Source organism: Thunnus maccoyii, chromosome 22 (genome assembly GCF_910596095.1).
Source record: "Thunnus maccoyii chromosome 22, fThuMac1.1, whole genome shotgun sequence".
Lineage (NCBI taxonomy): Eukaryota > Metazoa > Chordata > Actinopteri > Scombriformes > Scombridae > Thunnus > Thunnus maccoyii.
The window spans coordinates 12,425,185-12,438,934 of NC_056554.1; the positions used below are offsets into that span (position 1 = coordinate 12,425,185).

The following is a 13,750-nucleotide window of genomic DNA, read 5'->3' on the forward strand; positions in this document are numbered from 1 at the left end:
ATAAGTACAGTAGTGTTACTGCATGAGTGACCCTTTAACCTGTTGAATTTTTAAAGTTCAACTAACAACACTTGGTGTGTGTCTGGTTCACATCCTTTGACAGGTAGCTATGCTATTATTGGTAATACAAATGTTTATCCTGTTAGCATTAATTAAGCTAATAACTAAAATATTGGTTTGATTAAAAATGACATAAAACGTCACTCTCTGTGGAATTAATTATGAGCTTATTATGAAGTTATAGCCTAGATTATTGGACTGAAATCACTTTGAATCGCTGACTAAATTGTAATTAGATGTGGGCAGCTATGAGAGATCTGGAACCAGGGTTATATTGCTTTCCATAAGAGTTGAAGTTAATTTTCTTTCATATTGTTACTATTGTGTCCTAATGTTTCTGTTAAAATAACTTGCTTAATGGTTAGAGCCACGCCGCTGGGAAAAAAATCCTTAATTTTTACTTTCTGGCCTGTTTCTCATCCAAAATATCTTAATATGCTAAACCCTTATTATCCATTTAGCCCCGTGACGTCACAACGGGGCTGCTGTTGTTAACTGGCTGTTAATTGAACATTGACCTGCAATTAAGCACCGACAGGAACCGTCTAAATGAGATATTGTTCATTCGGGAATATTTATTAACAATTAAAACACTGCAGAACAACCAGACATCACAGCATAAACAAGAATAAAATGTGTTAACGTAGAAAAAGTCGACATTACGGCTTTAAAAAAAAAAATTTAATATCAGGCGACCCAGGGAAAAAGTAAGGAGGCTGCTGGAAAGGGGACCCCAGCTGACCCCGGACCCCCGCCTCCGCCTGTGGAAAGTTTTGGACTCTTCTGTGTCTGTCTATAACTTGCAATGTTAAACCGTGGGCGTCTGCAGAGAGGCTGTTGAGGGAACACCAGTCGGGGATATAGGATGCCTCAGAGATAGACAAGCCTAATGACGCAACGGGTTTACTCAATACAGCTTGAAATTGTGAGGAACAGGATACTACTTGCAGGGTTTCCCACGTTTCCTATGACCAAAAGCAGGCTGAGGGCTCTGAAACTGACAGATATAACGTGACAGGCACACAGACACTCTTCAGGAAATAAGCCTCTCCGGACACCAGGGACCCAAACGATGCAAACTTTCATCATGGCATACATTATACTACTCTTTCTACCTTGTGTTTTCAGTGCATGGGCGGTAAGTTTTAAACATCCTACTCACCTCTGTGCGTCTTTTTTTTTTAAATTTGTTTTTATTTTAAATCCATTTTGCGTGCGTTATAAGCGAAAACGCAGTGAAATAACTCCTCTTCCTTGATTTCAGCGCATTGAAGTGTCTGGATATGAAGCAGCCATCTCCAAAGAGCCATACAGGGAGAGCCGGAAAGGTAGGTTTTACTTCACCTCCAAGAAGTCCTGTGTTTAATTTAAAAGGAAAAAAAGAGAAGGGAGGGAGGGGGGTTCACATTGAACTGGCAGTGAATCTGATATATATTCAGCTGCAGAAACTGAGAAAGTTGTTGGTGCAACATAGGAAATGTTAAAACATGTGTGAGCTAAGGCTTGTTTGGTGTGTAACCTGTCATGACAGAAATGATTTAGCTCAGGGATTTACTGTCTAACAATCAGATGGAAGTCAAAAGATGTCAGTGGAGGAAGCTGCACAAATGTTTCGGACACTTTTCTGATTTGTGTCTTTGTGTGTTTTTGCCTGTTTGTCTTCAGTAAAAGTCACAAACAAACTGCTTTTTTTTTTTTTCCTTTGCTCTGCTGCCAGTTTTCACTTTAACGGGCAAAGAATGTAAATTCCCATTTCGTCTGGGAGGAAGGATTCATCACCGCTGCATCACCATCCTCTCTTCAAGACCTTTGTGAGTCCTCCTCATTAGCCAGCTAGACTGGATCCTGCTGTCTTGGTTACACAAACAGTCACTAATGTGTGTGTGTGTGTGTGTGTGTGTGTGTGTGTGTATGTGTGTGTGTGTGTGTGTGTAATCGCACAAAAGTTACCACACACTCGAATTAGACAGAGAGACAACTCAAACATTTCAGGTAGAAATGCTGCCTCGTCATATTTTGGTTTTTGTTCAGACACACACTCAAACCGCACACCATGTCATGACTTCATATGAACATCAAACACTGGTATTTTCCATTATATGTCACAGGCAGTAATGACACTCATGTGGCATGTAATTGTGTAGTCATAGCTAATTACAGCTCTCAGTGATGAGGGATTTATGCAACAGTGTCATGGGGAAACATAATGCAAATTCTAATGAGGTAATGAGCTAGTTGGCTTTAATAAATTCCCCCCACTGCTATAATCGCTGGAGGGTCTTGTAGTGATTTGTGTGTCACATAAAGAAAATCATGTTTGTTTTTAAAAGGTGACATGAGATAAAATGTTGAAAATTCCTATTAAAGTCTAACCAAAGTTGTAGTTTACAGCAGGTTTATTACTTCATGCCGTTTATCCTAAGGGAGTATAAACAGCTGTCACAATAAAACCATCATTTTTTTTATTGCTGTTAATTTAATCTTCTTTGAAAAAAAAAAAAAAAAAACGCATTTGAAGAGCTTTCCAGTCATCATTCCTTGGACTAGAGACAGGAAGGGTGGGTGCCAGCAAGTTGGAGCAACATGAATCCAATTATATACAACCCAACAAATACACATAATGTTACTGCAATATTTTGTGATGTGCTCAGTGCTGAGATGGATTTGCTATTATGAACAGCAGTTGCTATGAGCAGTGTGCAGGTATGCTGATGTGACTTTGATTAAATTAGTGGATAATTGACAGAGTTGGTTGATTATTGTTGGGAGAGTTTTTCTTCTTCCCTCCTTTAGAATCAAACTGGCTGCCCAATGTTGCCATAAAGCAGTTTTACGCAACATTTCCCACAATGTTAAAAACCCAAAGATGTCAAAGAGATAAAATGTCTTGATTATTGTCATATTGCCTAACCTAATGCGTCATTATAAAAGTGTCTTCATGTTGTAATCTGGGTGACTTATTAATGACTGTATTATAATTATTCCCTCTGTCGTAGCTGCTCTCTTACGCATAATTTTGACCGGGACCGGCTGTGGGGCTTCTGTGCACCAGAGAAAACTCTGCCATATGGTTAGTTTGACAAACACACATTAATTTCAAATGTACTTAAGTGGGATTATTATATGAAGTATTGCATTTTGCTTCTGTTTAAACTCTTTCTTTTGTTTTTTTTTTCTCGTTGCTGCGTTCCAGTTTTCGTCCACGCGTCACGACGAGTCACAGCTGACGTGTGTCAGGTGAATCCGTGTCAGAATGGAGGCGTCTGCAAGCTGATCCCGCACAGACACTCGTTCGAGTGCTCCTGTCCCGAGAGCTTCTCTGGGAGGCTGTGTGAGCAGAGTGAGTAGACTTGGTGATGATTATTATAGTTGTTAAAAATGATCTTCTGTTTTTCTTTCTGTACGTTCAAGAAAAAAACGTGTTCTGATACGGTATTAAAAACAAATGTGACAGAGTTATAAGGCTATTTCGTATTGCCAACAAATCCCATGAAAAAAAAGTGAAACCAATAATTTAATTGATACACTACATTCATATGTTTTTGTCATTGATGACGACTTGGTAATGGGATCAATTTGTTTGTGGTTTTCATGAGATTTTTGACAATAAGAATTATATAAAAATGTATTTAATTGCCAAAAGTATCTATCACAGTAAACATGAATCCTTTCATTTGGTGTGCCATCATTATCTCATTGTGCCTATCAGTGCAGCTTTTTGGTGAGCTTTCAAACACATCTCATGGTCTTCATCAGTGGATGGCGTGCGCCCAGTTGTTATGGAATCGGTTCAGTTGAATTTGGTGTGAGTGAGCACCAGAAACAGATTAAAAATTACCCCCTTTTATATCGTGCGATGGAAGTTTGACACTGGTGCAAACTCCATCTGCTGATGAAGACCATGAAATGTGTTTGAAAGTTGTGGAAAAAGCTAGTAATTAGACCTTCAGTTAAGACCATTATGCCAAAAAAAATGATGAAAAGTGCCTATAGATGCATGTTTTAAAGGTTAATTTCAGTTGACATGCGTTGTAAAATAATTGAGGATACATGGACGTTATTTTAATTATTCTTGTAATTCTCTTTTTTTAAAAAATATATTTTATTATTATTTTATTCTCTTCAACTTTAGTTTCAGAGACAAGATATGAGTCAGTTATGAGTCATTTGCAGATGGGTTTTACTTGGTATTTGAAGATTTTTGACTGCTAACCACAATACAGACACAATTAAAGCAAAAACACACACATTAAAAAAAAAAAGTGGATGCACTTTGAATGCATCTTTTTCAGCTCATCCCTTCAACTTTGCCCTGTTACACTCCATTAAACGCTTCTATCCCCTCTCGCATTTCAACCTATCGCCTTTTATGTCTTGTGTCTGCTTTTCAGAGAAGTGCTATGAAACCATACACCTGCGCTATTATGACATTGGGGAGTCTTGGGGACGAATTCATCTCCGTAATGTGGAACAGTGCACATGTGTGGCAGGGGAAATCAAGTGTGAAAGAGTTCGCTACACGAGTAAGACATGCTTTCAGCTGCTGTTGTTCTGCTCTAACTTGTTTTAAATCTGTAGTTTGCTTTTGTTGGACTGATGATAGTGGAACCCAATAAGGTGATGTGCTCATAGTAACTCAAAACAATACGCCCTTACACAAATTCTCAAACTGAACTTTCTTTACTTTTAGTTACTAATTAGCTACATTTCCAGGAGACATCGTGCATTTTTATGCATCATTTATACCTTAAACATTGACTAAAGATAGAGAACAGTACAGTTGAAGCAAAGATCGCTTTAGGTTTTCTTGTTTAACAAACTTTTTTTTTGTACTTATCACACCAAATACAAGTATCAGGTCTCCTCCCAGTCTGGAAAAAAAAGCTTTTTTTTCTCTTTCCAAAATCACCTCACAGCAAAAGATATGAAAGGCAAGCCCTACCCTTCCTTTGATCACAGCTCCATAGCTACAAGAGTAACCTTGCCATGGAAGAAAAGACAGATTATATGACTCACTGTGACTCAAGAATGGTGTTTTAGGACACACCCCATGGGTCCATAAGGTGCTTTCATCTCAAAAGGGGGATGTTCATGGACATTTAACTGATTCCATGCTTCCTGAGCCGAAACCGCTTTTTTTTTTTTTTTTTTCTCATGATGGTTAGAGCTTATCTTACAGTGGTCATGTGAAAAAAAAAATCCTTTTGTTAAACGGGCTTGAATGTGCTTTTCAGATGACCTCAGATGCGCAGATGTGGGAACACTATTCTCCAGCATATTTCACAGATGTTGCAATGGATCTCAGGAGATTACTCAGGGTCACATATACTGTGTGTACATTACAGCATAGGACCAATTTGTTCTGTGCTTTCAAAAAGACCTCTCTAATTGATTTTTTGCCCTTTGGGGACACAGTAAAACACTGACATATTATTATCTTATAAAGCTGATATGGTGGTTTTGTTAGCAAACTCACTTATTTACACATCGAGCAAACGTGGAGCAAGATTAGCATTTATTTAGAGTCCACAGGGTGAATGTAAATCCAATATTCACTCTCCTTTTCGCTCTATTTATGTCCCCACCAACCCCTGAGGGAAATATCTGTCTCTTTAGCTGCTACATTCTCCAACAGGGCTAAGGTTTATTTTCATTATTGGTTAATCTATTCCCTTGATTAATCCTTTTGCCTATAAAATGTCAGAAAATATACAATATAATGTCTTAGAGCTTATGGTGATGTCCTCAAATGTTCATTTTATCTCAATAACCCAAAAATTGAAAGATATTCAGTTTACTGTCATGTATAACACAGAAAAGCTTCAAATCTTCACATTCAAGAAGCTGCAACCAGCAAACTAAGTGCAAATTGACTAATTGTTGCAGCTCTATCTGGAAACAAGGTTGATGATAGTGATGTAAACCAAAACTGAAACAGAACTACTGTGTGATAAAGTTCATATGAATCTGCTGAGGCTGCAATTAATTCATTGATAACAGCATGTATGTACTGAGAGGTTCATAAAATTAACAACTGTGAATCATCTGCAAAGAAACAGTGAACGTTGGACGCACAGGAAAATGTATCCAGAACGCTTACATCTTCTGCTAGAAGTCAAAGTTATTGCTGAGATATGATTGATGGTGTTAATATGTGACATTTTGTGCCTTCGTGTGTGCAGCCTGCCGTTCGAACCCTTGTCAGAACGACGGAACGTGTCGACTGATCATAGCCACCCGCAAAGAAGTGTGTAGCTGCAGACGTGGCTACAGCGGACCGCACTGTAGCTTTGGTGAGCAAAAGCGAGACTGACAGTGCAATAGAGATGCATGATCTGCTGTGACTAAATATCATCAGTATCATCAAATTTAGCAGGAAATAATGGGTAATAGCTTTAACATTTAACTGAAGGCTGCGTCATTACAGCATATCTTATGTGCTTTTATCAGGCTGACGAGTGACATTGTTCATGCGTGCCCTTCTGTGTATTTGTCCTTTATAGTTTGCGTGTTCATGCATGTGGGTGTGATAATGGCTTGATTAACAGTAGCAGGTGAAGACATGAGCAAGCTGCTACACTTGTACTCAGTGGTTGTAACTGTTGTTGTTATGTACACAGAGAGATTTCTTTTTTTTTAAAAGACTTGTTCTGACTGATTCCAAATCGAAGATCTGCCATCACACAGTTCCTCACCCGCATTTGGAAACTGTGTGATTGCATTTAAACTGTTTACATCACCTGTGTTGCACTGCAGGTTTAAAGTTGGCACGACTGAGATGTGTTTCTGCCTGTGGTTTGTGTGTGTGTGTGTGTGTGTGTGTGTGTGTGTGTGTGTGTGTGTGTGTGTGCAGAGCCAGAGACAGAGTGCTATAACAGCAGGGGCACAGGTTACAGAGGGGTGGTGGGCACTACGGTGTCTGGCGCCCGGTGTCTGCCGTGGAACTCGGACCTGCTGTATGACGAGCTCCATATCGGCACGGTGGTTGCCTCGCCCCTCAGGGGCCTCGGGGAGCACGCCTACTGCAGGTGTGTGTGTGTGTGTGTGTGTTGAGACATCCTCTGAATTAGCTGCTACTGTAGATTTCTGAAAGCATCATGATAAATGGAAGCTACTTTTAATGATAAAACGAATTTACTGTATGTTGAAACTTGTCGCTTTGTGTGACAAATTCCTGCAGAGCTCCGATGAGATTCAGTGAAATGTAAAATTGTTTCTCAGACTGGCAAACAAACCTAATTCTTAAAGATGGTTGCCAGTACTAACTGGCTTATCTATGAGGCCAGATTTCCGTACACTTTTCCCCATAAATTCGTCCTTGAAGCTGCAATAACCAACTTTTTTTTTACCCTGAGCTAGCAAAGCAGTCTGCTAGTCCTACCCCTTATCTGTGCAGTTCATGTGCCAGCACTTGTCACTCATGTGGATGAGCCCTCAAATGACATCTATTCAGTGGCAACCAGCAACCATAAAACCACCACAAGCATAAAAAAAAAAAGCACACGGTGAATGCAGCCTGTCTGCGATAAAAAAAAGGTCTTATCTCCTGTACATTCGTTCTTTTTCTGTTTCTTACTGCTTTCCTCAGATGCTGTTGCTATGACTACCCAGCAGCATATGGCACGCTAACAGAAAATTGTACGTGACCCAAAATGTCCCAAACATTTCAAGCAAACATTTGGATTATGTTCAGACTAACAGAGTGCCTCACACTCTGACGGATCATGTGAACTTATTGCTGGGAAAAAGTTGCTTATTGCAGCTTTAAAATCACTATCATCTTATAGGTGACAGTAAAATATTTACCATAGTTGTCTGTTCACTGTGTGGCTGATTGTACACATGTTGCACTGAGTAATGTGTTGAAAACAATGACAGCATACCGACACACACTCTGTCCGCTGTGTTTCTGTGCGTGCAGAAACCCAGACGGGGACAAGAAGCCGTGGTGCTACACACTAAATGACGGCGCCATCTCCTGGGAGTACTGTGACATCCCCTCCTGTGTGATGGCTGTGTGTGAGTAAATGAGGCACAGGATTGGAGTTTTTTTTTTTGTTTTTTTTTTTTGTCAGCGGGACAGTGATTTTTTGGGCTTACGTGTGTTGAAATATTTGGTCAGGACAGATTAGGAATCACAGGGTGTTGCAGAACTTAATTGCATCTGTAATAAGATGGTTAAAGCGTCATATAATTGGTAGTTTGGCTAGACATATATGCAAGGGAGCTTGATTTTGCTTGAGTCTTACCATTCCTGCATTATTAACCCTGTTCTGTCTATTCACTGTTGGGCTTTATTAATGATAAATGTTGTTAATTTATTGTTTTTGGTAGGTTAAAACCAAAAAGCGACATTTCCTTCTTACATAGCTTGTCAAGGATGGCATATTTATTTAGCTGTCCTTATCATAGACGCCTCTTTGAACATTCATCTCATCATACTAAAAAATAAAAAGTTAATCTCCGTTTTCACAGCCTTGATTAAATGGCACATTCAGCGACACTTCTCATCTGAGAGAAAAAAAATCAAAACACCTCATTAAATGCTTCCATTTTTAATTAGAAATCCAATGTTTGTGATTAAAAAAAAAAAAAAAGAGTGCGAAGAACAGCTAATCTTTGCTGAGTCACGCTGCTCTGAAACGTTGAATCCAGCCAAGTCGACTGGATCAGCGCAGAGATTTTTTTAAAGAGAGAGAGAGAGAAAAAAGGGCTTGATGAGATAAGGAGGGGAAAAAAAGAGAATGACTCACCCTGAATCAACATGTCATGTCAGGTGAAGCCCGATGTTTATGTGGTGAGTGGGATTTGGCACAGTTGGCCTTCTGTCGTGATGCCAGCGGTATGCACAGAATCCACAAGCTCTTTCCATCTGCTGAGCCCTCCGCAACATATGATTTGCAGCAGGAGGATGCTTTGTCACTCAAACATTATCATCCTATACAAAAGCTTTTTTTGCTTCTTCCAGGGGAGAATCAGTCAGCTGCAAAATCGGAAATAATCAGAAGAGGTATTTTTAGGATGCCTGTTAGCAAAATATTCTAGCTGTTAGACTGGTTTATGGTAGTTTGTTGTAGTTTAACATCAGCAGAGATTGAAGCTCTTCAATAATCATGTGCTTCAACTTGTTTCTTCATGTAGCTTCTCAAAGGATAATTCAGATCAACGTCTGGCCCGGCATTAAAAAACCGAAGCCCCCCAAGCCGGCCAAGAAGCCTGTGTGTGGGAAAAAGCACAAGAAGAGGTTATCGACCGCCAGGGGGCGGATTATGGGCGGAAGCTCCGCCCTGCCAGGTACTCACCCCTGGATGGCAGCCATTTACATCGGACAGTCAGACTTCTGCGCTGGCACCCTGGTTTCCTCATGCTGGGTCGTCTCTGCAGCGCACTGCTTCTTCCGCAAGTATGTCACGAGTGCACTTCAGTCACAGTGGATGGTGATATTTATATTTATGTCACTGCAGGAGCCTTTATGAGTCAACATAATGTACAAAATGTTATTTTTTTTCTTCGCAAAATGTCATCAAGTGCCTCTGAAACCTTGTCAGTGAAAAGTCCTTGGGAAACCTTTTCAACCTGTGTATGAAAGGTTCAAAGCGTTTCGTTTGAATCCTTCAGAATCCTTCAGAAACAGATCATTCATGGTTCAGAGGGGAGCGTTATTTTCTCAGAACTGTTTTTCTGACCGTCGCCGGTAACATAGAGGTCACAACTCAAAAGGCGTGCGATTTAAAGACTCTGACCCCGCAGCATCACAGCTTTATGAACACACTATATTTAGACAAGCATCCAGTTCGAGGAAAACCTAAAAACGTCTCATGCACAGATGCTGTTTACACGCAGGAAAATGCATACACACATTCCCTGTGATGTCAGCAAACAGGAATCTGCTGTCATTGTTCAAGTTCAAAGATAGATTTTTTTGTAAGCATTAAATCATTTAATTGGATGATTGAAAGTGCAAAAAGACCTTTTATTGACAGAACATCTCATACAGTATATTATATACTATATCTGCAAGCCTGCCAGTGTCTCTGTTGAACTGGGTTTTGGTACCAGCTGGGATTTTATTAAACTAATTAAAGCATAACAAGAGTCTTTACACTGCACAATACAAAAGCGTTGAGCATAATGAACAACATGCTGGGGACTTAGCTATTATTAGAGCCTTTATTATTAGAAGTGAAGCTAAAAGTGTAGAGTTAAGCTAGTGGAAGAGCCAAGAGATCATTAAATCAGGTCCAAAATAGAAAGGGTTCATCCCCTAGGGAGCAAGAATATACTGGACTACTTTTATGTCAGTCTGCGTATTAGATTTGAATATTTCCTGTGCAAACTTGGAAATTTTAGGCTAATGGTGACACTAAAAGAAAAGTCCCAAGAGGATACATCCTCTTGGGACTCACAGTGAATCATTCACAGTGAATTTCAAGGAAATCCAGCCAGTAGTTGTTGAGATAACAAAGTGTTGCACTATCTACAGTATGATAGATAACAATATGTCTCCCTGCAGCCCCCTGAAGTCGCAGCTTCGCGTGGTGCTCGGCCAGCAGAATTTCAACACCACCAGTCCCAACACCAGGACGTTCGGAGTGGAGAAGTACATCTTTCCAAAACAGTTCTCAGTGTTTAACCCAACACTACATGACATTGGTAATCATTAAATGCATACTCAAACACACACTCACACACACACACACCGGTGACTCACATAAACTAGAGGACCTCCCATCCCCGTTCAGAAACGCACAAACTCATTTAATACCCCAGTATGCTTGCACAGCTGTGCGTCACTGAACAGCTGTGTCCATGTGCTCCCCCTCATGAACACACACACACACACACACACACACACACACACACACACACACACACACACACACACACACACACACACACATTGACTGGAGGGTGTGGAAGTTTCATAGGGTATCGGAGTCTTCAAGTCTACCACTTGCTTTATTGTTTGTGTGCTTGTTTTCTAACGTGGCATCTCTGTTTCTTCAGTCCTGATCAAACTGAAGAAGCAAGACGGGAAGTGTGTGAAGAGAACCCCGTTTATCAGACCCATCTGTCTCCCAGACAAAGACATGACGTTCCCTGACGACTACTGTTGCACTATCAGCGGCTGGGGACACATGCACGAGAGTGAGTGATGAGGCAAATCTGCGTCATTATGATGATATGATAACAGCTATCTACATTCATACGTTGACACTGATCACAGATGCTTTGTTTGATATGAATGAATGAATTTCTCAGAGCAGAACCGGTGTTTGTTTTGCTCTTTAGCATTTTGACAGAAGTTTTGTCTACATTTTCAATGCATTTAAAGGTAACATGTATCATTTTCGGACACTAGCTTCATTGCTAAGTGATGTTTTTACAAGTGAGTCTCCATTTTATTTGGATTTAACCAATGTTCCTCATAAAACTGGCTTTCCAAATGTTTTATAAGGAAGGAAACACATTCAACACACATAGAAACAAGAAACCTCCGCAGGGCACCTTTAAGTGTTAGAAACGTAATTTGGCACCAGCTATTTGTGAATACATCACTAATTTTGTCATCCCAAAGGTCTCGGTAGTTTTAAAAGCAGTGATTTACGAGCTCAGGTTGCACCATTAAAACGTTCAAAATGTCACAGCCTGTGAAGACTTCTGTGATGTGTAAATCAGTCGCTGGAAAACATCTGTAGCTCTTTCCAATCAAAAGCAATCAGTGAAGTCTCTACCTGCAAAAAATATTGCAAATGTAGACTTTGATTTATGTGAAGTATGTGCATTTCATGACAGCAGTACTTCTAAAATCCTGGCTATGACCCTGCTCAGGTTAACAAGGATCCACTTTTTTTGTAAGGTAATGGATTATTTTGTCTTTATTTGACAGAGGCAGACGGCTACTCCACTCTGCAAGAGGGTGGAGTGAGACTGATTCCTCACGACTCTTGTAGGAAGCCTGAAGTCTACGGCAACCATGTCACCGCTGACATGATCTGTGCGGGGCTCAACGGGTGCGTCGACGCATGCCAGGTAAGAAAGCGTTTCGAGACAGACGGCGATGAATAAATCCAACACTGCAGGCTATGGGATACTTATTTTTTCTGCATTGTCACATTGTTTTAATTTCAGGTTTTGCTCCTGCTATTACACATCTTACATTTCAGAGAAAAATGCACCTTTTTTGACTCTTTCGTTGCTCTGCCCTATTGGAAATTCTGACTTAAGTAGATTCTTAAAACCTTCATAGTTGTTTATCTCCTCCCTCGCCTCTGCAAGGGTTGATATCGGAAAGTTAACTCGAGGTATCAGAGTGGGACGGCACTTAAAATGGCAGCAGGGATTCCCCTGAGTGAAGTCAGTGAGGATCTGAAGTTTGCAGCGCCAGGCTACCCACTCAACCTGCTGTGTAAAATATTTAAACTCCTTCCTTTTAAATGAAAATGTCACAGTTAACTGTTTATCTTAGGGTAGAGTGCAATTTTTAGAAATATATTAGGTTTGAAGTGTGTGACTCAGCTGTTTGTGCGCCTCCGCTTTGATCCGTGCACGAATGTTTATATGTGTGTTTGTGTTTCCCCAGGGTGACTCCGGGGGCCCTCTGGCCTGCGCGAGGAATGATGTCAGCTTCCTGTATGGGATCATCAGCTGGGGAGAGGGCTGTGGCCGCTCTGGGAAACCTGGTGTTTACACTAAAGTGGTGAACTATATCGATTGGATCAATTCAGTGATCAGACGCAAACCCAAGACTTCATGAATGGACATAAACCTTGTTTAATGTATGGGATGTTGTACTATATTGTTATCTATGTTATTATATATAATGCTTGTGAAAATGAATTATCTATTTTAACTGTGAAAGATTTTGTGACTGAATAAACTTTTACTGATTGATAAAGCTTTGTTAGCTTTGTGTGAAGAACAGAAATTACAATACATACAATAACACAAAAAGACAGTAAACAATTACAATAGTAAAAAATAATAATTACATAATGGCCATCAAATATTAAATAATAAATAAATACATATGTAAGTTACATTATTAATACCTAATGATTAAACATTAAAATTTAGCATTTGTACAACCTTGCATTGGCAAAAACAGTCTCAACTCAAGGTCTAGTTACTTTGCTTGTTCTGGTGCTTTTAACCATATCACATGGTCCTCATCAGGAGACTGAGTTTTCTCAGTTGTCATGAAACAGTAGATGTTCAAAACTTCCATGATTCTGGTTTTAAGCCAATGCGAATTAGACGTGGCAGGCAAACTCTTTGTGCTGATGAAGACCATGGTGTATGGTCGAAAGCCCCAGAACAAGCGAGTAAGTGGATGTTTAGCTGAGGGTTATTTTGTCAACATGTATAAATAAATAAACATTAGGAGTAGAAATACATTTCTCACATACTAAAACTAAAAAAAAAATTTCAGCACAGTGCAGTACAATTTCATATAATTTAAATCTTTTAAAATGAGAAATAAATAATTATAAAAGGGTGAATTTGTTTGTTTGTATGCCATGTTTTCTGTTTTTTCTGCCTATCTATCTATCTATTTATTTTTTTTACATGAAACTAGTTTAAAAGTACACACGATGGACCAAATGAAGAAGCAGGTTTCAACCACCTGATGTTTTCAATGTTTTTAATTTAATATTTTACAAATTCCATTTAATCATCTCTTTTTATA

At 39.6% G+C, this 13,750-nt stretch overlaps 1 protein-coding gene across 3 annotated transcripts; it reads left to right on the forward strand.

The window, feature by feature from the left end:
- The first annotated feature begins 670 nt into the window (after window positions 1-670).
- LOC121888794 (hepatocyte growth factor activator) lies at window positions 671-12,958 on the forward strand. Of its 3 annotated transcripts, XM_042400294.1 has the most exons (15): window positions 671-1,198; window positions 1,325-1,388; window positions 1,778-1,871; window positions 3,057-3,130; window positions 3,254-3,400; window positions 4,452-4,583; window positions 6,243-6,353; window positions 6,914-7,088; window positions 7,982-8,079; window positions 9,029-9,070; window positions 9,202-9,463; window positions 10,574-10,713; window positions 11,068-11,208; window positions 11,951-12,093; window positions 12,644-12,958. In XM_042400294.1, the coding sequence occupies exons 1-15, from the start codon at window positions 1,133-1,135 to the stop codon at window positions 12,815-12,817; spliced, it is 1,863 nt and encodes a 620-aa protein (XP_042256228.1). In that variant the 5' UTR covers window positions 671-1,132; the 3' UTR covers window positions 12,818-12,958. The 3 variants fall into 3 exon arrangements, with proteins under 3 accessions (XP_042256228.1, XP_042256229.1, XP_042256230.1); XM_042400295.1 differs by lacking the exon at window positions 9,029-9,070; XM_042400296.1 differs by lacking the exon at window positions 4,452-4,583.
- Window positions 12,959-13,750: the final 792 nt, after the last annotated feature.